A 26884-nucleotide genomic window follows, 5' to 3' on the forward strand; every position below is an offset into this window, starting at 1 on the left:
GCTCTGGAACACTGGCTTCTGCTGTAAGGCACTGAGTTCCATCTAATTCTTCCATTCTGGTTATTAAAGGTGTAAATGCACTATCTTTACTTGCAATTTTTCCTTTTTCCTCCTCTTATATTTTTGGACAAATGTAAGGAATCTTACAACACCAGGTTATAGTCCAACAGAAAAAGCTGTCGGACTATAACCTGGTGTTGTAAGATTCCTTACATTTGTCCACCCCAGTCCATCACCGGCATCTCCACATCATGGCTTATATTTTTGGAAGTTTTGTTCCCCGTTGTCTTTTTCCCCCATATTTTTCAAATTCCTCTTCCCCACTGTTTCTTCCTTTCTTTTCAACTTTTGGTTCTACTTACACACTAACCTAAAATCTGTTTCCCACTCTACACACCCCAACTCCTCAATACAGGAATCTTCCCCCAACTACTGACTACCCCATTATGTCTTCCATCCCTCCCTTCCCCTTCACCCCTATACTCCAAGTACGAACTATATGCTCAAAAATCATCAATTATTTTCTTACCAAAAACTCACTGCCTTCCCAACTCACTTCACCAGATCACTTAATTCCTCCTACATCCCGCTCAAACCATTATGAACCAAATATACTGCTCTCACAAACAACATTGTCTCACCGACTGCAACCAAAGTCACAACCGGTCTGCTTATCATCATAGTAGGTGCAGCACAGGAGGAGGCCATTCGGCCCATCATGCCCGTGCCGGCTCTTTGAAAGAGCTATCCAATGAGTCCCATGCCCCTGCTCTTTCCCCATAGCCCAGTAAATTTTTCCCCCTCCAGCATTTATCCAATTGCCTTTTGAAAGTTACTATTGAATCTGCTTCCACCGCCCTCTCAGGCAGCGCGTTCCAAAATCATTACAACTTGCTGCTTAAAAAAATGTTTCCTCCTGTCGCCTCTTGCTCTTTTGCCGATCACTTTAAATCTGTGTCCTCTGGTTCCCGACCCTTCTGCCACCTTTATAAAGACTATGCAGTAGATTTTCCTCCCGCTGCACCTAGGAAATTGGCGTCCCACAGGCGCAGAGAAGAAGGGTGCCCAGTAAATCTTGGCTCTAAGGCCTGTCCCCACTCTCTGCTCACCAAAGGGGTCCTGGGGGCAGGCCAGTAAGTTTTATCTTTTAATTTTAATACGCTCCAGCATGTTTTGAGGCAAATGGGGCTTTCTGACTTTTCTAAAAAATTTGTTCTTGGTACGTGGGCATTGCTGGTGAGTCCGGCATTTATTGCCCATCGCCCAGTGGTTTTATTATGACTGAGTGGCTTTCTGGGCCACTTCAGAGGCCAGTTAAGAGTCAACCACATTGGGTGTGGGACTGGAGTCACATATAGGCCCAGACTGGGCAAGGTCGGCAGGTTTCCTTCCTTAAAGGACATTAATGAACCAGTTGGGTTTTTCCGACAATCTGACAGCTTCACGGTCACTTTTACTGAGATCAGCTTTTTATTTGCAGGTTTTTAAAACTGAGTTCAAATTCTCAAACTGCATGGTGGGATTTGAACTTGAATTGTCTGGATTATTAGTCCAGAAACAGAACCACTACACTGATATGGAGACTGTGCCTGTCTGGGCACCTAGAGAGGAAACTCTGCACTCATATCCTTAGACATCGATAAGCAACAGCCATGGCAGATCCAGTAATACAGATATCGCAGTGAGTCAGAGGATCATCTGTTTTATAAATGCATGAGAAAAGTGTGTGCTAAGTAAATGCGATTTGAAGTAAGTGCTACGTTAACAGGAAGTGGCAGTTATATGCAAGACTATATATATATATATAGTCTGTGTTACCCCCCACCACCCAAATGGAGCATGCGATGCTCACCGGTACTTATAGGGCATACACGGGGAATAGAGTGACAGACACACGCAATAACATTCTGATTTTGTTTTATAAATTTCCCCTTTGGTTTTGTTGAAAGTAGACTGCATGTTTCAATTATTTTATTAATTGCGCCTCCTTAAAACAAAGGGGCGTGTGCACATTTGTTTCCCTGTCGTTAACAATGGGGCAACTTTATGGATCAAGTAATAAGGCACCTGAAAAAGACAGGTTAAGGTTTGGGGCGTGACCCGTGGTTGTGACAAAGCTCTTTATCCCAAACCTTAAACTCTCTCTTCTTTTATCAAGGGTTCAGTTCCTGGGTATTTTCAGCATTTTCTATTTTTTTTAAAAAGTTTCACATTTGCAGCCCCCTCCCATACTATTTATATACCAAATGGTTATTTTAAATTTAAACATTGATCAATTGGTGAACGTGGATTTTTTTTCAGGTGCGGTCAGAGCCTTGGTATTTCGCTCGGAGACCGGGAGGAAAAAAGGAAATTTGGGATTTTCCTGAAACTCCATTAAATATCCCCCCCCTCCCTCCTCCAGTCATGTGGAAATGAAAAGATATGAATCAAAACTTCACGTTGGAAAGTTTGCGGACGTTTCACTGAATCTGCTCCTGCGCTTTTACTTGGTCTAAGAAAGAAAGTTTTGAAAAAGTCCTGAGAACTTTTGATTGCTACTTTCAGTGTAGCTTTCCTCTACCCGGATCAGTTTCGGTTCTCGGTTCCAGGACTTCCTAAGAGTGAAATTAACATTCGCTCTCCAGGGTCAAGGAAATCAACAACAACATAATAATCATACCTTTTAATCGGAATTCCTGATCTTTTTGTAAGTGTGTTTTGACACCGAAACCGTGGCGGACTTTGTACATTACAGATGGAGCTAGGACAGAGGCGCACCTTAAGGTAAGAAGATATTCAAATCGGAGCCTTCTCTGATAAAGTTATTACGGTGAGTGCTGGCCACGCCACTCCCCGGGAACTTTAGGTTTCTGGGGTGTTTTACACAAGGCCATTCTGTAAGTTTTTAAGGCCATTGTAAAACTGAGAGTAAAAATAGTGAGAGGAAACATTTCAAAGTTACAGAATGTTCCATTTTTAATTTCAGGCGTTCGCCTCTCCTCACGCGGTGATACCGTTTCACCAACTTTGGTTACCTACCATTGCTTTATCTAAGTGCCTATTCATGCTGCTGAGTCTAGACGTGTGTGCTAGTAGGCCCTTCTACAATGGGGAGTATCACACCGAGGCCCGAAGCTGCTCCCACCTAATGTCCTCACATGAACACCTTCCATCAGTTGTAACTGGATAGTGAACCCTGTCTGATTATTCCCTTCCTTTGCTCAATGATCCTGGAGCCAGTTATATTGCCCATGACTGTCCCAGATAACTGGGCATAGATCTAGGGCTATGTCCTTCTTGATCTGTGTGGCTCAGTTGCAGTCCATTTACTAGATGGCCTTCAGAAGGCTCTTCCTTTTCACTCTTTTCATGAACTAGCATTTAAGTTTTGTTAATATACTCTGTGCTTCCCATTTTCATTTCCAACCGTAAATCAGCTGGTCCCACTTTCAGGGAAGCCAACGAATCCTTTGCTCAGGGCTACCAGGTGCCGATTGGGAAACACAGTCTGGATGCAGAGGGTGTGAGGATGTGGCTGTGTTGTGCTCAGTTAATTTCACCTACTTGTAAACCTGTGGTCCCATCAGTGTTGTATTACTCTTTATTGAGGGTTCTCAGATCTTTTATCAAAATGCCCTGTGTGGTTTTAAATGCATGTTCACAAGCTAATCACAGCCAAAGTTAACAACAAAGTCAATGTATTATGATTGTAATACTGTTTTGCTAAATAATAGAAACATAGAAAAATTTACATCACAGAAGGAGGCCATTCAGCCTGTCGTGTCTGTGCTGGTCGAAAAAGAGCTAACCAGCCTAATCTCACTTTCCAGCACTTGGTCTGTAGCCCTGTAGGTTACAGCACTTCCAGTGCATATCCAGGTACTTTTTAAACGAGTTGAGGGTTTCTGTCTCTACCACCCTCTCAGGTAGTGTGTTCCAGACCCCCACCACACTCTGGGTGAAAATGTTTTTCCTCAGCTCCCCTCTAATCCTTCTACCAATTACTTTAAATCTATGACCCCTGGTTATTGACCTCTCTGGTAATAAATCAGCGAGTTTGATAAGTAGTTTTATATGTGCTTCATTGAAAATTCTGGAAATGCTCAATCGGTCCATCAGCATCTCTAAAGAGAAACAAGTAAATGTTTCAGGTAGAGTCATAAGAAATAGGAACAGGAGTAGGCCATACGGCCCTCGAGCCTGCTCTGCCATTAAGATCATGGCTGATCTTTGACCTCAACTCCACTTTCCCGTCTGGTCCCCATATCCCTTGACCCTTCAAAAGAGCCAGAGGTGAGATGAGGAATAATTTTTTAACACAGCGAGTTATTGAAAATTGTTTCCGGTGGCAGAAGGGTTGGTAACCAGTGTACACAGATTTAAGATGATTGGCAAAAGAACCAGAGGTGATATGAGGAGACATTTTTTTATGCAGCGAGTTGTTATGATCTGGAACGCACTGCCTGAAAGGGCGGTGGAAACAGATTCAATGGTAATTTACAAAAGGGAATTGGATAAATACTTGAAAGGGAAAAAAAATACAGGGCTATGGGGAAAGAGCAGGAGAGTGGGACTAATTGGATAGCTCTTTCAAAGAGGTGGCACAGACACGATGGGCCAAATGGCCTCCTACTGTGCTATACCATTCTATGATACCTTTATAATCTGGAATGCACTGCCTGAAAGGGTGATGGAAACAGATTAAATAGTAACTTTCAAAAGGGAATTGGATAAATACTTGAAGGGAAGAGAATTGCAGGGCTATGGGGAAAGAGCAGGGGAGTGGGACTCATTGGGTAGCTCTTTCAGTGAGCTGACACAGGCATGATGGGCCGAACAGCCTCCTTCAGTGCCATAAGATTCTGTGATTCTATGACCAGAACTGAAAGTAAAGCAAGCTCTTTAATAAAACTGAACAAGACAAGTGGGAAGTGAGATAATGGTTGCAAGTTCAAATGAGTTTTGTAGAAAAGGTAGGAAGAGGTGAACAGTGGTGGGTACTCTACGAAAATCATTGCAGTAAGGCACGGAACGACACTGAAAGAACAAAAGGCCATGACCATAGCTAACGAAGAAAACTGCAGATGCTGGACCCCTGAAATAGAAACGAACCATGCTGGGAACGTGCAGCATGTCGCCACCGGAAAAAAGAAGACGGGCCAATGCCAGACCAAGACCCCCCCCCCTCTCCAACCAGTGCTGTTCTGTGATAACTGGTCCTTCCCCAGATGCTGATGGAATTGCTGTGCATCCCCCACACCCCCTGACACTGAGGATGGGAGAGAAAGATGAGTTCTGAATGCAACTCCTCTGGGGAGGGGTCTGCACTCGGTGTGGGCTAGCCTTTCCTCGTTTCAGGTACAGACATGGTTGCTATGTGTTCCTGGTGAAGTTTGCTTTCATTTTAAGGTTCCAGCATCTGAAGTTTCCTCATTAGCTATAATCATTGTGTTTTTTTAAAATGTCTTTTCATGTCTTTGGGGCATAATATCAATTAACATCTTCCCCCATCAATAATATCTACCCCCCCACATCAATAATATCTCTCCCCTGCATCAATAAATATCGTCCCTCACCCACCCTGCCTTTCCTTCCCCTTTTTTACATAGAATTACAGAGAATGTACAGCACAGGGATAGGCTATTCGGCCCAACTGATCCATGCAGGTGTTTATGCTCCATACGAGCCTCCTCCTACTCCTCTTCATTCAGCCCTATCAACATAACCTTCCTTCCATTCCTTTCTCCCTCATGTGTCTATCTAGCTTCCGCTTAAATGCATCTATGCTTCAGAGTAGTAAATCTTCAGAGAGATTTGGGTGTCCTCACACAAGAAACACAAAAAGTTACCATGCATGTACAGCAACCAATAAGGAAGGCCAATGACATGTTTGCCTTTATTGCAAGGGAGTTTGGAGTACAACAGTAAGGAAGTCTTGCTGCAATTGTACAGGGCTTTGGTGAGACCTCACCTGGAGTACTGTGTACAGCCTTGGTCTCCTTATCTAAGGAAGGATATACTTGCCTTAGAGGCGGTGCAACAAAGGTTCACTAGATTGATTCCTCGAATGAAAAGGTTGTCCTATGAGGAGAGATTGAGTAGAATGGGCCTATACTCTCTGGAGTTTAGAAGAATGAGAGGTGATCTCATTGAAACTTACAAGATTCCGAGGGGGCTTGATGGGGTAGATGTTGAGAGGTTGTTTCCCATGGCTGAAGAGTCTAGAACTAGGGGTCATAGTCTCAGGATAAGTGGTCGGCCATTTAAGATCGAGGTAAGGAGGAATTTCTTCACACACAGGGCTGTGAATTTTTGGAATTAACTACGCCAGAGGGCTGTGGATGATGAGTCATTGAGTATATTTAAGGCTGAGAATGATAGATTTTTGGACTCCAGGGGAATTAAGGGATATGGGGATTGGGCAGGAAAGTGGAGTTGAGGTCGAAGATCAGCCATGATCTGATTGAATGGTGGAGCAGGCTTGAGGGAGACAACATTAAAAAAAAATTGCATTTGCAAACAAATGAGAAAATGTTTGTCAAAGACACAGTGACAACTTAAAGGGGAAGCTAATATTAACCGGGATAGAATCAGTGTAAATGGTATAGAGGGCACAGAATTCTTAAAATGCATTCAGGAGAACTTTTTTAGCCAGTACGTAGCAAACCCAATAAGAGAGGGGGCAGTTCTGGAGTTAGTTTTAGGGAATGAAGCTAGGCAGGTGGAAGGTGTATCAGTGGGAGAGCATTTTGGTGGTAGTGATCATAATTCAGTTACATTTGGCGTAGTTATGGAAAAGGACCAAGATAGAACAGGAGTTAAAGTTCTTAATTGGGGAAAAGTTCAATTTTACCAAGCTGAGATTTGATTTAGCAAAAATGGACTGGAAACAGCTGCGTGAAGAGCAGTGGGAGGCATTCAAGGAGGAAATAGTGAGGGTTCAGAGCAAATATGTTCCCACAAAGAAAAAGGGCGAGACTCCCAAATCTAGAGTCCCCTGGAAGTCAAGGAGCATACAGGGTAGGATAAGGCAAAAAAGGGAAGCTTATGTCAGACACTGAGTTCAATACTTCAGAAAGCCTAGAGGAGTATAAAGAGTGCAGGGGTGAAATTAAAAAGGATATTAGAAAAGCAAAGAGAGGGCATGAAAAAATATTGGCAAGTAAAATTAAGGAAAACCCAAAGATATTTTATGAATATATAAAGAGCAAGAGGATAACTAAGGAAAGAGTAGGGCCTATTAGAGTCCAAAAAGGTAACCTACATGTGGAGGCAGAAGATGTGGGTGTGGCTCTTAATGAATACTTTGCATCTGAAATCACAAAAAAGGGGGATGATGCAGACGTTGTAGTTAAGGAGGAGGAATGTGAAATATTGGATGGGATAAACATAGTGAGAGAGGAAATATTAAGGGGTTTAGCATCCTCGAAAGTAGATAAATCGCCAGGCCCGGATGAAATGTATCCCAGGCTGTTAAAAGAAGTAAGGGAGGAAATAGCGGAGGCTCTGACTGTCATTTTCCAATCCTGTCTGGCTACAGGTGTGGTGCAGGAGCACTGGAGGACTGCTAACGTTGTACCATTGTTTAAGAAGGAAGAAAGGGACAGGCCAAGTAATTATAGGCCAGTCAGCCTAACCTCGGTGATGGGCAAATTAGCGGAAAAAGTTCTGAGGAGCAGTCATTTAGAAAGGCATGGATTAGTCAAGGACAGTCAGCATAGATTTGTAACAGGAAGGTCGTATCTGACTAACTTGATTGAATTTTTTGTAGCAGTAACAAGGAGGGTTGATGAGGGTAGTGCGTTTGGTGTAATCTGCATGGATTTTAGCAAGTCTTTTGACAAGGTCCCACGTGGCAGACTGGTCAAAGAAGTAAAAGCCCATGGGATCCAAGGGAAAGTGGCAAGTTGAATCCAAAATTGGCTCAGTGGCAGTAAGCAAAGGATAATGGTCGACGGGTGTTTTTGTGACTGGAAGCCTGTTTCCAGTGGGGTTCTGCAGGGCTCAGTACTGGGTCCCTTGTTTTTTTTTGTAGTATATATCAATGATTTAGACTTAAATGTAGGGGGCATGATTAAGAAGTTTGCAGATGATACAAAAATTGGCCATGTGGTTGATAGCGAGGAAGAAAGCTGTGGCCTGCAGGACGGTATCAATGGACTGGTCACGTGGGCAGAAAAGTGACAAATGGAATTCAATCCGGAAAAGTATGAGGTAATGCATTTGGGGAGGGCAAACAAGGCAAGGGAATACGCAATAAATGGGAGGAGTGTAGAGGAACAGAGGAACCTTGGAGTGCATGTCCACAGATCCCTGAAGGTAGCGGGACAGGTAGATAAGGTGGTTAAGAAGGCATTGGGGATACTTTCCTTTATTTGCTGAGGCATAGAATATAACAGCAAGGACGTTATGTTAGAACTGTATAAAACACTAGTTAGGCCACAGCTTGAGTACTGCGTACAGTTCTGGTCACCACATTGCAGGAAAGATGTGATTGCACTAGAGAGGGTGCAGAGGAGATTTACGAGGATGTTGCCAGGACTGGAGAAATTTAGCTATGAGGAAAGATTGGATAGGCTGGTGTTGTTTTCTTTGAAACAGAGGAGGCTGAGGGGAGATTTAATTGAGGTGTATAAAATTATGAGGGGCCTAGATAGAGTGGATAGGAAGGATCTATTTCCCTTAGCAGAGAGGTCAATAATCAGAGGGCACAGATTTAAAGTAATTGATAGAAGGATTAGAGGAGAGTTGAGAATTTTTTTTCCCCCGAGGGTGGTGGGGGTCTGGAGCTCACTGCCTGAAAGGGTGGTAGAGGCAGAAACCCTCATCGCATTTAAAAAGTACTTGGATATGCACTTGAAGTGCCGTAACCTACAAGGCTACGGACCAAGATCTCGAAAGTGGGATTAGGTTGGAAAGCTCTTTTTCGGCTGGCACAGACACGATGGGCCGAATGGCCTCCTTCTGTGCCGTAAATTTCTATGGTTCTAAGGAAAGTCTAATGGGAGTGGCGAGCCAATTGTAGCAGCCTTAGTGCTCGGCAGCTAAAACCAGCTACCTAAGACAGACTGTGGATTGAATTTGGGAACTTTCTGGTCTGTCTGTCTCAGTATTACACCAGGTAGTTCATTCAGTCATTGAGCTCATGTTACATCTCTTTTTTTAAAAGAAAAAAGAAATTCCTTCATGCCTGGAAGATTCAAACCCAGGCAGCCATGGGTGGTCCAGAGCTGTCTGCGGAGGGCATCTCCCATGCCTGACAATTGAAATGTTGAGGAAGCCCCTGATTCTGCACTAATGCTGTCATTCCTCAGCATCAGTCCCTGCCCTAAAAGCCTTAACTGCTGCAAAAAAAACCCAGCACTGTTATTAATGTGAGTGCACTTTAGGAAGGCAGTGTGCAGGGGGAATTCTGAAGTGAGTAGGAAGAGCTGTGAGAAAAGAGACAGAGAACATTGGGATATGGAAGTCATTTTCTGTTTAATTCCTAGTGACCATTTGAAAATCCCCTGTAGTTAATGACTTGTTTTGTTGCCACTGAGAGCAAATTTCTAAGTGGGGGAATTCCCTTATTTTACAGGGCTCGTTTAATTAAACAAAATCATCTATTCTTTATTTGATAGATTGGTGATAAGAATGTCATTATTAGTGACTTTAGCTTGTTTTTCACTGATTTTTATATTGCTGACAAGACCAGGGATTTCCAAGGGTAATTTTCATCTTGGATCACAAACTGAGAGAAACTAACTATAACAAGAGCCTTGGTGTACTGAAAGTATAAAGGTATTATAGTCAGCAAATGGATCTTGGATTTTGCCATTTTTCTGCTGTGTTGCTTTGTCATTTAAGTATAGGCTGAAACTCAACACTATAACTTCTGGCTGAATCGACAGGCTGGGCACAGGGGGAGGTAGAATTTAGCGGGGGAACAGTTGTAGGAGAAAAGCATAGCAAAACGTGCTGGGGGAGTCCAACAACAACAACTTGCATTTATATAGCGCCTTTAACATATTAAAACGTCCCAAGGTGCTTCACAGGAGCGTTATGAGACAAATCCAGTCAATTGGTCAGAACATTGAATACAGGAGTTGGGATGTCTTGATGAAGTTGTACAAGACATTAGTAAGGCCACACTTGGAATACTGTGTACAGTTCTGGTCACCCTATTATAGAAAGGATATTATTAAACTAGAAAGAGTGCAGAAAAGATTTACTAGGATGCTACTGGGACTTGATGGTTTGACTTATAGGGAGAGGTTGGATGGACTGAGACTTTTTCCCCTGGAGAGTAGGAGGTTTAGGGGTGATCTTATAGAAGTCTATAAAATAATGAGGGGCATAGATAAGGTAGATAGTCAAAATCTTTTCCCAAAGGTAGGGGAGTCTATAACGAGGGGGCATAGATTTAAGGCGAGAGGGGAGAGATACAAAAGGGTCCAGAGGGGCAATTTTTTCACTCAAAGGGTGGTGAGTGTCTGGAACGAGCTGCCAGAGGCAGTAGTAGAGGCGGGTACAATTTTGTCTTTTAAAAAGCATTTGGACAGTTACATGGGTAAGATGGGTATAGAGGGATATGGGCCAAGTGCAGGCAACTGGGACTAGCTTAGTGGTATAAACTGGGCGACATGGACATGTTGGGCTGAAGGGCCTGTTTCCATGTTGTAAACTTCTATGATGTTTATTCCAACTTTTAAATTTGCAATGTTTATTTAACGAACATTTGCTGCTGTAAAGCCTTTTTCTCTCATAACTGTCTCTCTCTCTCTCTCTCTCTGCCGTTTATCGGGCGCAGACCAGCCAGCTAAGCCCCCACTATGGCGGGCAGGAAGCGGCGCGCATTTCCGGCCAGGAGTGCGCCGCCCGCCATATTGGGAAAGGAGGCCGCGCTGGGGGCAGGAGTGCACGCCGGCAGCATTCAAAAGCAAGAAAAATTTATGTAAATTTGGGTCATGAGCTTCTTTCAGGACCTGAATTCCATTATCGATCGCCCCAGCGCTTCACTCTCCACGTGCTGAACTCTCACCGCATTACGTGGCGCTAACCAACACAAAGGCCCCCTCACCAGCGCTATTTAAAGGGATCATCCAGTACTTACAGGTTAGTTGCTGGTTTACCATTTCAGGCTGCTGCTTGGCGTGTTTTTTTTGGTGTGTTGTATCACTCTGGAAAGTTCACTTTGTCTCCACAGTGCAAGAGCAGCAAAAGCTCTCTCTGTTGTTGCTCTTTGCCTCAGAAATAACCTCGTTGTAGGCCAGCTGTGCGCGGGTTCCTGACAGACTTCGTGAGCCATGTCCGGAGGGGATAACCCTTGTTGCTCAGTAACCAGCCTGTATCTTGACGGCCTGGTTGGCATAAAGGCAGCACAGAGGACTGGTGCAGGATGAAAGAGTGGTGATTGCTGCCGGGATTCCGGGCACAGACCTGCATGATGCGCTGCCTGTGGACACAAACCATCTGTACGTTGGGGGAGTGGAATCCCTTTTGATTGATAAAGATGTCAGGCTGGTGATCGGGAGCACGCAAGGCAATGTGTGTGCGGTCAATGGCACCCTGGGGAAGCCTGCCATACATGCAAAACCTAGAGCTCTGTCCATGGGGAAGGAGATGTAATTGTTCCTCCTGGTGTGCAGAGCCTCGGTGACCTCCCTGATACATCTGTGGACTGCGAACTGTGAGATGTTGCTGATGTCAGGAGCCCGTGGCATAAAGGTCAAGAGCCACGGTGACCTTGACAGCCACAGGCAGTGCTGGCCATGCCCTGGTTTATAGGCCCAAGTTGTGGCTGCAGCAGGTGATGTAGCTCGGTGACAGCCTCCGTGGTGAAGCGAAGGCGCCTCAGACATTGGTCCTGAGTGAAGCCGATGTGTGAGAGGTGCTCCCTGAAGACCCTCTAAGGATATGACCTCCTGTGCAGAGCCCCCCTCCTCCTCCTCCCTCTTCTGGCAGCTGCTCCTGCTCTGTGGTGACCTTGCTGCTCCCCCTCGTCCTCCATGTCAGCAGCCAGATTATTTCTCAGGCAAAGAGCAGCAAAATCTCTCTCTGTGAGACAAAGTGAACTTTCCAGAGCTATGAGAGCCATGCTTCTTTGAGCAGAATAGGCTATACTCTCTGGAGTTTACAAGAATGAGAGGTGATCTTATTTGAAACATACAAGATTCTGAGAGGGCTTAACAGGGTAGATGCTGAGAGGCTGTTTCCCTTGGTTGGAGAGTCTAGAACTAGGGGACTTAGTCTCAGGATAAGGGGTTGGCCATTTAGGACCGAGATGAGGCATTTCTTCACTCAGAGGGTTGTGAATCTTTGGAATTCTCTACCCCAGAGGGCTGTGGATGCTGAGTCATAGACTCCAAAAATCTATCGATCTCAGTCTTGAATATACTCAAAGGGAATCAAGAGATATGGGGATCGGGCGGGAAAGTGGAGTTAGGGTAGAAGATCAGCCGTGATCTTATTCAATGGTGGAGCAGGCTCGAGGGGCCGTGTCGCCTACTCCTGCTCCTGTTTCTTATGTTGTGCTGCCACAAGGAACATTATCAAGCAAACAACCGGTGACCTCAAGCAAAGTTTCTTCTGCCTGGAATGTTCCTTGAGCGGGTATCCAGATTTGTAGTCTTCTGCTGCACGTTCCACAATTTTGCCATCATGAGGGACCTGCTTTTACAACCATCTGGGCAGAAACGAGTACTGGAGGAGGAGGAGGAGGAGAGGCAGCGACCACCAGAGCCCCTGCCTGCCCCGCGCTCTGAGACCAGCTCATTGAGGAACGCTTCATCTAAATCAATCCCCCCCCAACCTCCTGTCCCCAATACCCCAACAGTTCCACATTCCTTACCATTTTCATCACAACCACCATCTGATTACCTTCCTTCATCCCAGACTTATGAGTCTTGCCCTCACTTCATTGCAAAGATCAACACCAACACCAAATCCAAAACAAAACCAAATTTTGCAAATATTGTCAAATCATGTCAGCATTGACAAAAACAAATCCTTGTGCAAGCCCTTAGTGCTTGTCTTCTGTGCTCATTTTCCTAGCCTGGTGTTCCTACAAAGTGTTTCCCCAGTGACAGTAGCTTGGGAGTTGGAAGGCTGCTGAGCTTCCATTGAGGACACTTCAGGTGGCCTTGAAGGACGACCTTGAGCAGCTCTGGGCCTGGCGTGGACCAGGGCAGTCTGGGCCGGCTGGCTGAGCGGCACTAACTAGGGCACTGGCGGAGTGGGTGTTGGAGGAGCAGGCATGCTGTCGTCCTGAGAGTGGACAGCAGGTCCCTCTCCCATGGAGCCAAGGCCACTCTCCTGGGGCTGTGTCTCTGCACTCCTAGGACTCTGCGCGAGAACAAAATGCTGGAGAACGTGACGCCCTGGAAGCTCCTTTCAACAGTGGCCCTCAAAGCCACAATGGCAGCCATCTGAGCTTCCATGGCAGCAGTTTGTGCTGCTATAGAAGCTGTCAGAGTTGTCATAAGAGACTCCATCATAGTGGGTTCCACTGTGGTGTTGATGGGTCTGACCTCTTAGTCCATGTTAGGCAGAATGGTCTCCATGCTCTGCGCAAAGCCTTGAAACAAGTTGGAGTTGGACTCCTCCATGCTCTGCGACATTGTACACAAGCTCTCTGGCAGTTCTGCCCAGTGCACCTAACATTTCCTGCTGATGCCCATCTGTCTTCTTCGATGGCCTGGGCCCTCAATGGCTGCATCGGAGTTCCCTCAGCAGAGCTAGTGTGTGACCTTACCCTTCGGTGAGCTGGTACCTGTGGCGATCTATCCCCCTGCCCTAGCTCCCGCACACTCGTGCCCGGCGAGTCACCATGTGTAGATGCCTCTTCCAGTCTAGCCTCTAGAGTCCGTGTGGTTCCAGTATCTGAGCTGGTGCTTGCGAGAGTCAGATCAAGTGACGGAGCATCTTTCGGAAGGCTGGGCTCCTCTTCCTCCACTGGCTGAGGGACGTTGATATTCTCAGCAGCTGAAATGAAAGAGAGAGAGACAAGAGTTAGCTTGTGATGTGAGGGAGAGCAGAGAGAAAGAAGTGGGTGTTGAAAGCCTTTGTAGCTTGTCATGCAGAGTGTGTGGGGTGAGGGAGAAGAGACAAAGAGGATTAAGTGTGTAAAGACACTCGGCGCAAAGTCTCCCCCAGCGTCACCGGGGCCACGGGCTCCACTCTGCTCCTTCCCACGACGGCCAGCACGCGCTCTTAAAGGGTCAAGAGGGTGCGCAGACAGGCTCTTCCTCCTCCAGTGGCAGGAAGTTCCCTGATGTGACCACCTCCTGCAAGAAAGAGGGAGGTGAGAGTCTTGAGGTGTTGGAGAATGTGGCTGTCATTGTAGAATAGTCTGTGTGTGAGATGTGATTTGTAGGTGAGTGAGGGTTGTAATAGTGGTGAGTGAGTATGGGCAGAAGGAGGTGTAGTGAAGTGTGTTGCAGTGATTGCAGGAGTTGAAGGGTGGTGGGGGCAGGGAGTGTTGTCAGTGTTGTAATTAATGAGGCTGTAAGTGGTGCAGCTGTGAGGAGAAAGTATTTTAGCAGTCTTCACATCTTAACTCCAGTTACAGCATTGACATTTTTACAGCATTGCATCCATGTCCTTGGTGCAATGCCCCTGGTATTGACATACTCTGCAATTTCTTCCCACTGTCTGCAAAGAAGATGCCTGGAGGGCTTCCTAACCCCCTGAGGGAAAGAGGATGCCCCCCCTCCTCCCCACTGCCTGCACCAAGGCCCCCAGTGTAGCATTGGAGAACCTTGGTGCCTGCTCACTCCCTCCTTCAGCCATTTCCTATACAAGTTGTTCCTGGGTGTCTGCAGTCACCTCCCCTTTAAGAGATGCTGGCTGCCTTTTAAGTGGCATATAGACTCCTGATATCCACTCCCCAATAGGCGTGCAGGTAGCACTGGCTGCACACCTGGATCATTAAAATCAGCCCAGTTTTATGGTCTAGGAGAGAGTGATGCATATGTGGTCACCGAACCATTTTACATTTAACCAGTTCGGATGGATTTGAGTTAATGAACCCTTGATTAGGATACCCATAAAAGGTACTGAGTGAATGAATTAACCCTTTCTCACTGAATCATGACAGAAGAAGTCAGGCAACAGGAGATGCACTAACAACTTTTAACTGATTACAAGGTCACACGTTAGACTTTGGGTATACGAGCACTTAATGAAGATGAGGAGGCATAGTCAAGGTCACCGAGCAGGTTGAATAAATCATTAATGGACAGAGTTACTTAACAAAATGAGTATGAGAGGTTGTAAAGACGATTCATTGTATCAGTGTCATTCCTCAGTAATAGGCTCGCTGATTAATAAATTATAGCTGAGATTAGAATCTGAAATTATTACAATTGGTGATGTTATTTTAGGGTTCAATCCCCAGATAGCTGACAAGTTAACAGCATTAGATAGAGAGTCCATGGAATAGCTGAGTCTATGGCCTAAAAATTTGATCGGGGCGTGCGCTACTCCCACCTGTTCACTAGGGCACAGGGACCACGTGAAATTGGGGCTGTCGGCTCATTAGCATGCGTTAGGTAGTGCTGGCTGCACACCTATGCTGCTTATCGGCTGTGGACCTGTCTGAGGAGGTGGAAAAATCGGGCACCTCTGACTCCACTTAAAGGGGAGGTGTACTGTGGCTGCAGGCAGCAGGGAAATGTTGAAAGGTTCAAAACGTCTGCAAGAGGTCCAGAGGGGGCACCCGGGTTCTCCGATGCAGCTTTGGAGGCCTTGGTCCAGGCGGTGGGCAGGAAAGAGGGAGATCCTGTTCCCACCTCTGTCACCAGTGGGAAGAGGTCGCTGAGGAGGTCAATGCGAGGAACTTAGCTCCCAGGAAATGGCTGCAAGGCTAAAAGAAGCTCAATGACCTCACCAGAGTTGTCAAGGTAACACTACTGCTCTCTTACTCTCTGTTCCCATTTCTACCACCTTCAGCCTCACTGCTCACAATTCACCCCTGCCCCACTACCCTCCCACAATCAAGAGGGTCTGGTTTACCTTTTCCTTTTTAAAAAAAAAAATTGCTACCAGAAAAAATCTTCCTACTGTTTTTACGATGTCACTAACTGGAAGATATAGGAACAGGAGTAGGCCATTCAGCCCCTCGAGCCTGTGAGACCATGGCTGATCTGTATCCTAACTCCATTTACCCGCCTTGGCTCCATATCCCATAATAACCTTGGCTAGCAAAAGTCTATCGATCTCCGATTTAAAATGATTAATTGAGCTAGCATCTACTGCTTTTTTTGTGGGAGAGAGTTCCACACTTCTACCGCCCTTTGTGTGAAGAAGTGTTTCCTAACTTCTCTCCTGAATGGCCTGACTCTTGATTTTAAGGTTTTGTCCCCTTGAGATAAGATATTAGAGATGAACAGTTTTTGAGCAATTACAGAGCTAGGGAAAAGGGGGGGGGGGTGGGGGGGCAGTAGGAAAAGAACAAAGGGGAATAGTGATGGGGCGGAGGGCAGGAGTAATTAAATGATAAAAGGGATGATGGTGCAACAAGCAAGTTCTGTGGGGCAGAAATAGCTGAAACAATGGGTCTACCGGGACAGTCCTGTATGTGGATCTCGGGAAGGAGGTAGAAATGGGCTGTGCGCGGGTTGGGGGGGCTATGAGGCTGGAGGTCGTGGTGGGGGGAGATCTCTAGAGGAGATGAGGTCATCTTCCAGTTCCGATGAAAGGTCATTGACCTGAAATGTTAACTGTTTCTCTCTCCACAGATGCTGCCTGACCTTCTGAGTATTTCCAGCATTTTCTGTATTTTATATTTAACAGTAGTTATTAAGCTTTGCTAGCTGCACATAAAACAGGTTTTCAATTTTTGTGCAGAATTGCGATATGAGTAATATTCTTATGCAACAGTTCCTTTCCTTTTCTCACTACCTACGAAAGTGGTCAGGTCTGACAATCTCACTATTAATGCTACAAATAAACTACCCAATTTGAAAAAGACAATTGATAAATAACTCAAAAGAGTGACCAGAATCCAGATGCCAATCACACATGTATTTGAACAAATCCGAAAGGATGTTTCTATTTGAATTGAGTGGCTTGGCCCTCTCCTTAGACACTTGTCTCAGACAAACCAACTAATTGTTGCAATAATGTATCAAGTTAAGGCAGGGCGTCATTTCTGCTCCTGGTTAATTTTTAACCCTTGTGCCTGAATTTCCTCGGGCTTTCTGCTGCTACGCCTTCGTAACTGCCTCGGAAGTGCAGTGCAAACCCCGTTTAAATGGAATTTACGCCACACTTCCGATGAAGTTACAGCGGCAGAAAGCCCAAGGAAATTCAAGGCCCTTAAGTGTGGTGACAAAGCCAGTACCACACTAAATCATAGCAAAAAATGCTGCATTTTTGTCATAGATGCATTGTCAATAACATTTCAAAAGCTTCAACTTTAAAATAACATTTCATTTTACTTCATCTCAGGGGAACAAGACTGGTGCCTGGGCTGTTTGAATGTGGACTGCTTTTGTGTTGGGGAACAGGTAAATATAATTTTCCATTTCTCAGCGACTGACTCAAAGGTCCTTCAAATTCCTTCTATTTCATGGGTGATCAATGGTTGTGATTCTCTTTTTTAAAATCGCAATATAGATTTTTTTTTTAATAAAAGCAGTTTAATCTTTTTGATTTTATGCAACATAAGCCACCCTTGTCCAACCTGTCCCAGGCCTCCATCAATAGGATTCAATTATCAGATGCTAGAAAGTTTGCCTGGGTAAGCTCTCAATCTGAACCTATTTCCTTCCTCCCTTTTCTTCAGTGGGAGTGAAAAAACAACAGTTTCAGCCCTCAAGGAACAAGGTGGGGAGAATCAGCAGGCTCACCATTGGATCACTACTGTGAGATACACATCTGCCCATGTTTAGAGCTAACTGTACAATATTACAGCCATCCCTGGGATGACCCTCACAATAGATGAGGGATATTGTGGGGCCGAATACTTTGTTCTGTGATCATTTCAGGACACAGTCTGAGTCGCTTTCTCCCATTTCTCTCAGCGGAAATCGCAATATAGATTTTTGAAAGTATCGCACGCCAAGAAGCACATGAATGTCTCAGGGTTGTGGAGGAACCCATTGGCCTACAGTTTGTACACAGATCTTAATGGCGATATCAACTCAGCAGAACTAGCACATAACCCTTACTCAGATAAGGACAGGGACAGATGCGTATGAGAAAAAGGCCATTTGGCTTTTTTTTATTTCTTCCACAATTTTCCCTACCCAAACTACTCAGTCTCCCAAGGGACAACCACACATAAATCTCAGAGGATACAGAGCTCCGAAATTACTTCCAACCCATAAAGATAATTCACCCTTCCCAGCTGCATTCCACAGTAGCTCATCCAAAGTACCAGCAGTTCATGAACCTTCACATTCCAGTGACTATGACCCAGCTGCACATGTTTTCCTTAGAATCTTCAAACATGATCTTAATACGATATATATTCAGGTCATTTTTAAAGGAGTTACTCAGCATAGCATCAACTGCTTTCGGCGGAAGTGTATTCTATTTATTGGTCTTCAGCTGCTGGCTTGCACAGCTAATGGCAACATCAAGATAAATTCACCAGATTTTTTTAAAAATTGGGGACCCTTAAGTGTTTATCCATCAGGTCTTTCTGATTTCTTGGGGCCACTGTATTTTCCGGTAGAAGCAGTGAGTAATGTGACTCGGTGGTAGCACCGAGTCAGAAGATTGTGAGTTCAAGTCTCACTCCAGGAACTTGAACACATAATCTAGGCTGACGCTCCAGTGCAGTTATGAGGGAGTGCTGCACTGTTGGAGGTACCGTCTTTCAAATGAAATGTTAAAACTGAGGCCCCGTCTGCCTCCTTAGGTGGACGTAAATTTCAAAGAAGAGCAGTGGAGTTCTCCCCAGTGTCCTGACCAACATTTATCCCTCAACCAACATCGCTAAAACAGATAATCTGGTTATTAATCTCATTGCTGTTTGTGGGACCTTGCTGTGCACAAAATAGCAGTCGCATTTCCTACATTACAACAGTGACTACACAGATTTGTTAAAGGCAAATCGTGTTGCACTAACTTGACTGAGTCTTTTGATGAGGGCAATACAGTTGATGTGGTGTATATGGACTTTCAAAAGGCGTTTGATAAAGTGCCGCATAATAAGCTTGTCATTAAGATTGAAGCCCACGGAATAAAAGGAGCAGTAGCAGCATGGATACAGAATTGGCTAAGAAACAGGAAACACAGAGTAGTGGTGAACGGTTGTTTTTCGGACTGGAGGAAGGTGTACAGTGGTTTTTCCCCAGGGGTCGGTACTAGGACCACTGCTTTTCTTGATATATATTAATGACTTGGACTTGGGTGTACAGGGCACAATTTCCAAATTTGCAGATGACGCAAAACTTGGCAGTGTAGTGAACAGTGAGGAGGATAGTGATAGACTTCGAGGATATAGACAGGCTGGTGGCATGGGCGGACATGTGGCAGATGAAATTTAATGCAGAAAAATACGAGGTGATACATTTCGGTAGGAAGAATGAGGAGAGGCAAAATAAACTAGAGGGCACAACTCTAAAAGGGGCACAGGAACAGAGAGACCTGGGGGTATATGTATACAAATCATTGAAGGTAGAAGGGCAGGTTAAGAAAGCAGTTAAAAAAGCATACGGGATCCTGGCTTTATAAATAGAAGCATAGAGTACAAAAGTAAGGAAGTCATGATGAACCTTTATAAAACACTGGTTCAGTCACAACTGGAGTATTGCGTCCAGTTCTGGGCGCCACACTTTAGGAAAGATGTGAAGGCCTTAGAGAGGGTGCAGAAGAGATTTACTGGAATGATTCCAGGGATGAGGGACTTCAGTTACATGGATAGACTGGAGAAGCTGGGGTTGTTTTCCTTGAAACAGAGAAGGTTGAGAGGAGATTTGATAGAGGTATTTAAAATCATGAAGGGTCTAAACAGAGTAGATAGAGATAAACTGTTCCCATTGGCAGAAGGGTCAAGAACCAGAGGACAGAGATTTAAGGTGATTGGCAAAAGAACCAAAGGTAACGAGGAAAAAGTTTTTTACACAGCGAGTGGTTAGGATCTCGAATGCACGGCCTGAGGGGATGGTGAAGGCAGATTCAATCATGGCCTTCAAAAGGGAACTGGACAAGTACTTGAAAGGAAAAAATTTGCAGGGCTACGGGGATAGGGTGGGGGAGTGGGACTAGCTGGATTGCTCTTGTATAGAGCCACGTGGACTCGATGGGCCGAATGGCCTCCTTCTGTGCTGAATAATTTCTATGATTCGACTTCAAAAAAAAAGTACTTCATTGGCTGTAAAGCGCTTTGGGATGTCCTGAGGTCGTGAAAGGCGATATATAAATGCAAATCCTTTTTTCTTTCATTACTCAACATCATTAGGCACACATGTGGCTATTTTTTCTGTAGTCATGTCATCACTACTTCAGCTGGCCAAAATGGCATGACCAGATTGCACATGTATGGATTAGTGAGCTCCACAGGGCAGCCAGTTTTGGTAGGGGGAGCGGTTACAGATAGTTAGCTTGTTCTCCCAAGACCCACACAGCAGCATAAAAGTTTCTCTCTCTCTCTCTCTCTCTCTCTCTTTCCCTGTCTCTCACTTTCTTTGTAGAAGTACGGGCAGTCAAGGAATATATGATCATTAACAGATGTGGTGAGGAGGTCATTGAACAATAAGTGCAAGCCTTGTTTGATTCTGGTGGCAGAATAGGTCATTCAGCCCCCTGTTCCACCATTTAATTAGATCATAGCTGATCTGTATATCAACTCTATTTACCCCTCTTTGATCCATATCCCTTAATACCTTTACCTAATAAAAATCTGTCCATCTCAATCTTGAAAGTTTCAATAGACCCAGCATCCACAGCCTATTGGGGAGAGAATTCCAGATTTCTACTACCCTTTGTGTGAAAAGGTGCTTCCTGATTTCACTCCTAATGGCCTGGCTTTAATTTTAAAATTGTGCCCTTTTGTTCTGAATTGCCCCACCAGAGGAAATAATTTCTCTATCTACCCTATTGAATCCTTTTATTAATTTAAACACTTCAATTAGATCACCCCAACCTATTAAGCTCAAAAGGAATACAAGCCAAGTTTATGCAACCTCTTTAAGGCCTGGTATAATTCTGATGAATCTCCTCTCCAAGGCCAATATATCCTTCCTGAGGTGTGATGCCCAAACTGAATGCAGTATTCCAGATGGGGTCTGACTAAGGCTCTGTACAACTGAAGCATCACTTCCTCACTTTCGTATTCCAATCCCCTTGAGATAAAGGCCAACATTCCATTAGCCTTTTTTGGGTGGACTTCAGTTGTTTTTACTGATTTAATACTTGCTTTGTAGCTATACCCTGGGTGGAGCTGTCGTTTTGTTCAGTTACTCTGCTTTTTATTTCAATAAACTGCATTTCTTTTACCCAACTATGCTAATTGCTCCATCCAAACCTAGCAATGAAACAGGTAACATGGTCATGCCTAGAGAGCATAGAGCAGTGAAATATAAGATAGTCACCAATAAATCCAATAGGGAACTCAGGAGAAACTACTTTACCCAGAGAGTAGTTAGAATGTGGAACTCGCTCCCACAAGGAATAGTTGAGGCGAATAGCATAGATGCATTTAAGGGGGAAGCTAGATAAACACATGAGGGAGAAAGGAATAGAAGGATATGCTGATAGGGTGAGATGTAGTAGAGAGGGAGGAGGCTCGTGTGGAGCTTGAACACCAGCATTGACCAGTTGGGCGGAATGGCCTGTTGCTATGCTGTAAATTTTATGTAATTCTATGTAATATGTAATCCGTGACCCCCATCTCAATTATTAGATGGTTGACATTCCTGATCCAATGAGTAAGTTTGCTGATTTTTCCCAGTGTTTGATAAGTGGTGTTGTTAATAATCTCACTTGAAGAAACAAAAGGAATGACGATCGAAATGTCACAATGGGGAAGGAGGATGATAATCTGATGGTGGAATCCAAGTGCCTCGCTGAAGCAGAGCAGAAGAAGCTTCACTCCATATCTAACTCCTGCTCTGAGGGCAATTGATGCACCTACGGGAAACTGGAATAGAAAAAGTGTTCCATTTCCTTATAGTGATATCCCTCGGTTGTGTTTCTTCAGTGAACTCTCACTGAACAATATGATCACAGGCCAGGCAGCACAACCCTTGGCTTTCGCAACTCCCGGTGTATCTCTTCATCCCCTGAACTTGCTGGCCGATTTGCTCATTAATTATGGCATGCGGCGTTAACACGCCATTGCTTTCCCAGCAAGATCCAGCCCGTTGTCACGGCCGTGGAAGCATTCCTCCATTGCTTAAACTTTTAGAAAAAAAGAAAGAGAAATAGGACACTGGAGAGAGGGAGACTGATGTCAGCGAAAGGAAGAGGCATCAATTCACAGAGAAATAAAACATCTTATTTTTGTGTGGCTATTTTCGTTATTTAAAAAGAAAAATAAAGACTTGTACTTATAGCACGTTTCATGACCTCAGGACGTCCCAAAGCTCTTTACAGTCAATGGAGTATTTTTTGAAGTGTAGTCACTGTTGTAATGTAGGAAATGATGCAGACAATTTGTGCACAGCAAGGTCCCACAAACAGCAATGTGATAATGACCAGATAATCTGTTTTAGTGATGTTGGGTGAGTGATAAATATTGGCCAGGACACTGGTAGAACTCCCCTCCCCTTCATCGAAATAGTGCTATGGGATCTTTTACATCCACCTGAGAGGGTAGATAGGGCCTCAGTTTAATGTCTCATCTGAAAGGCAGCATCTCCGACAATGCAGCACACCTTCAGTACTGCACTGGAGAGTCAGCCTGGATTTTGTGCTTAAATCTCGAGTGGGATTTGAACCCACAACCTTCTGACTCAGGTGAGAGTGCTACCCACTGAGCCACAGAGATCATCTGAATGCTGCGGATAAATTAAGCGGCATCCAATAAAACAGAAAGGAACAGTGTCACTCTCTAACTGCAGCTTTCACGTTTTCTTTCCTTTTTCCCCCCAGTTTCTTTGTCTAGCCTTGCAGTTTCAGGAATTGTCGGGGAAAGCGCTCTCCTGCCTTGTGTAAACAGCAGTTTAGGGAAAGTCGCTGACTATAAGATACGTGTCTACTGGCAGAAGGCTGGTCAGTGCGTACATGCCTTTTACTCGGGTCAAGAACAAGCTAATCAACAATACGGCAACAGAACAAAACTTTTTAAAGAAGAATTTAATCAAGGCAACTTTTCCCTCCACCTGTCTGACATCCGAGTGAGTGACGACGCTGAGTACAAGTGCATCATTCAGACAAAACAGCCAACATCGGACTATGATGTAGTTCTATCTGTTCTGGTAACATTGCAAGTAGCAGGTAAAGAAATGGACTTGAGGTCTTCTACGTTTCGGTTAACAGTTGCAACTGACTAGCTCTCCCAATAGCTTAGGTGTATAGTGCACACTGCTACTGAGATCAGACAGTGCAGCACAGAACCCCAGGTTTGATTACTGGCCCTTAATATGTTGCATAGGAACAGGATTAGGCCATTCAGCCCCTCAAACAAATGTCATTTTTTAATATTCATTCTTGGGATGTAAGCATTACAGGCAAGGCCTGCAATTATTGCCCATCTCTAATTGCCCATTCAACTCCAACTTGTGATAAAGTGCACTTAAAGTTGAAATAAATTTTCTAGTAACCTCCTTTGTGAAAAAATGTCCCCTAACTTTCCCTTTTGTTCATCCAGTGATAATCCCAGGTTATAGTCCAACAGTTTGGACTATAACCTGGTGTTGTAAGATTCCTTACATTTGTCCACCACAGTCCATCACCGGCATCTCCACATCAGTGATAATCCTGACACTCTGCCCCACTGTTACCAATCCCAACAGCCATTGGAAACAATTTTTCACAATTTAGTTTCATAAGGGGAAAAATTGGGCTTTATGCCCATTCGTTGAACGGGATGAATTTTGGGCAGGAGTTCTCCCCTGGAAGCAGGTTGACTGTCAAATTGTCAGCTATTGACTTCACAGTGCCTAGGCTCTTGCCTAAGACTGGTGTTAGGCCCCTGATTAGCATATTTAAGGAGTCTAACACCTATTTTGGAACTCCTTTCCCAAATTCAGCATACAGGGGATGGAGCTTGCACTGCACATGATCTGCTCAGTTTTTCTGCGTCTACAGTGGCTTAACCAGCAGTCCTTAAAGGGTCGCTGGAGGCTGCTGAGAAATGGTTGCTACAGCTTTTTGTTTTACTTACGTTAATGTGGAGCCAGGAGGAGGGGGCGTATTTTTCTTGGCTCTACAGTAATACTGTGGGCTGTTGCTGTCCCTGACTCTCTTTCCCCCATCCCATTCACCTCCCCCCAAGACTTACCTGTGGGCCAGTTCCAAGTCGGAGCCAGACAAATTTTCCAGGCTCCCAACTGGCGAGCTGCATCGTGGAGCCCGATTGGTGCCCGTGGCTCACTGGCTTTATGTAGATGAAAGGAAAGACTTGCATTTCTACAGCGCCTTTCATGACCTTAGGGCATCCCAAAGCATTTTACAGCCAATGAAGTACTTTTGAAGTGTAGTCACTGTTGTAATGTAGGAAATGCGGCAGCCGATTCGTGCACAACAAGATCCCACAAACAGCAGTGTGATGATGACCAAACAATCTGTTTTTAGGTGTTGATTGAGGGATAAATATTGGCCAGGACACTGGGGAGAACCCCCGACTCTGCCATGGGATCTTTTATGTCCACCTGAGAGGGCAGACGGGGCCTCTGTTTAACCTTTCATCCGAAAGACGGCACCTCCGATAGTGCAGCACTCCCTCAGTGCTGCACTGGAATGTCCGCCTAGATTTTGTGCTCAAGTCCCTGGCATGGGACTTGAACCTTCAACTTTCTGACTGAGAGTGCTACCAACCGAGTCACGGCTGACATGGGAAACTGAGGAATAATGAAAGAAAATGTAGGAGGACATAGATAGGGTAGCAGAGTAGACAGATAGGTGGCGGATTCATTTCAATGCAGATAAACGTAAAATGGTACAATTTGGGGAAAAAGATTCACAGTGGAGGCAAAACCTAAGGCTAAAGGCACGTGCGCAGGTAACAAAGGCCATTTTCAAGTAAATGGGATTATGAGTTTTATACAGGGGGCATTAAATATAAATGCTGTTGAATTTATACAATTGTAAACAATTTTACAACACCAAGTTATAGTCCAACGATTTTATTTGAAATCTACAAGCTTTCGGAGGCTTCCTCCTTCCTCAGGTAAATGTCAGGAACTCAGGAAGACGTTGATTAGGCCACAGCTGTGTGCAGTTCTGGGCACCCCATTACAGGAAGGCTATCAGAGCAGAATTGCATCAGAATAATACCAGCAATGAGCGACTATAGTTATGAAGAATGGCTCACAAATTTGGGGCTTTTTCACTGGAATCAAGTAGGTTAAGGGGGGAAATCTGATAGCGGCTTGCAAAATTATGAATGTTTTTGAGGGAAGAAATTGGTCCAGCGTCGGAAACAGGTGCAAACTGGGTGGCAGGCATTCTTTTATGTCCACTCAGCTGGATGGAAGTAATAGTGTTAAAGTTGGTCTTTGGGGTAATGAGGAGAAAAGCTTCAGCCAGAACTCCTGTTCCTAACCATTACTCTGTTATCCCCACTGGAACAATGTTCAACAACACAGGGTGGAGCTTTCAACTCCAGTTGGGGGGATATCGGATGGGCCATCCTGCCTGATTTTCCTCCCCAATGACTTCATTCCCCTCCATTGCCCATTTTACACCAGTGGCAGTTTCTACAGACTGCTTTCAGCAGGTTACTTTCACTTCTGACCTCGGATGATCAGACCTCACCAGTGTCGGGTACAAAAGGTGAAGTGGACCGATCCACTACAATGGGGTCACTTCTCCGGTGAGCATACTATAGCTTAGGATCCATTCGATTGAATAAATGTCGTGCACAAGGGGTACTTGACATAATTTTGGTCGCTACTAATAAATGGATAGTGCAAAAAAATAATAAGTGTACAATTGGAAAACCTGGTGCTTAAGTTCTGGACATCTCTCAACGTGTGAGTTTGGAGCTCTGGGTTGGAGATGCTGGGCCAGGATGACTATCCCTACTCAGCTGACAGCATGCGCTAACATGTGTTAAATCTAGTTTGGGGAGTAACTTCCTATTCTGCCTATTGGGAGTGGCACAATCACGTCTTCAAGTAAGGGTTGAAACTGACCATTGAACTCTGCAACTAACCTCTGGTCTTTATTTTTCTTTCCGTTGGCATTTTAGCCCACTACACAGACCCAGTATTGACTTCAGTACCACAGCAGAGAGACTTGGGCTGTGGAGAGCTGTCGAAGCTGATTTGCTCGTCATGGGGCGGCTATCCAAAACCAATTGTAAACTGGACTAATAGTATTCCAAACATCCTTAATGAAAACAGTACGGTCGAGAATCACATTACTTGTCCTGGAAAGGAACTGTGCAACGTTACCTCAATCCTCTGGGTCGAAGGAACATTAGACTCCATTACCTGCTCCATATACAATGCCAAACTCCAGGAGAATAAAACTACAACATTGTTTTGCAGTAAGTAAAATTAAGTAACATATCCTTCCCCTACCAAACAATAAAACAAATAAAGATAGCCTTCTTTTCATTTTTTGGAGTCCCTGATATGTTTAGGTTCCATTCCTCAGCAAAGTGCCTGTTCTTCACGTGAGAGCTTGGTTACAGTGAGTGTCAATATTATTCGATTAGGGAGGGAAATCTGATCCTGTCTTCATCCAACATCCATATATATACACTTTCCGGTAGGAGTGGGGAGGATCTTATAATGGTAGTCAGGAGGCAAAACCCGGCCTGATTTTATTCCTCCTAGCCCAGGAACATTGAGGCTAG

The 26884-nt window shown here is 44.7% G+C and overlaps 1 protein-coding gene across 1 annotated transcript; it reads left to right on the plus strand.

Annotated features, from left to right (window-relative positions):
• The first annotated feature begins 2315 nt into the window (after positions 1 to 2315).
• LOC137305379 (CD276 antigen-like) lies at positions 2316 to 26625 on the plus strand. The gene is made up of 4 exons (XM_067974215.1): positions 2316 to 2766; positions 17416 to 17474; positions 23011 to 23355; positions 26273 to 26625. Exons 1-4 carry the CDS (start codon positions 2738 to 2740, stop codon positions 26578 to 26580), a joined length of 741 nt encoding a protein of 246 aa, XP_067830316.1. The 5' UTR covers positions 2316 to 2737; the 3' UTR covers positions 26581 to 26625.
• Positions 26626 to 26884: the final 259 nt, after the last annotated feature.

This window comes from Heptranchias perlo, chromosome 40 (assembly GCF_035084215.1).
Source record: "Heptranchias perlo isolate sHepPer1 chromosome 40, sHepPer1.hap1, whole genome shotgun sequence".
NCBI classification, from domain to species: Eukaryota; Metazoa; Chordata; class Chondrichthyes; order Hexanchiformes; family Hexanchidae; genus Heptranchias; species Heptranchias perlo.

Bases quoted from the DNA above. Each gene is read 5' to 3' on its own strand.
- LOC137305379 (XM_067974215.1), top strand. From the start codon at position 2,738: ATGGAGCTAGGACAGAGGCGCACCTTAAG. The intron at 2,767-17,415 runs GTAAGAAGATAT...ACTTCATCTCAG, and splicing joins GGACAGAGGCGCACCTTAAG to GGGAACAAGACTGGTGCCTG. The intron at 17,475-23,010 runs GTAAATATAATT...TTTTCCCCCCAG, and splicing joins GCTTTTGTGTTGGGGAACAG to TTTCTTTGTCTAGCCTTGCA.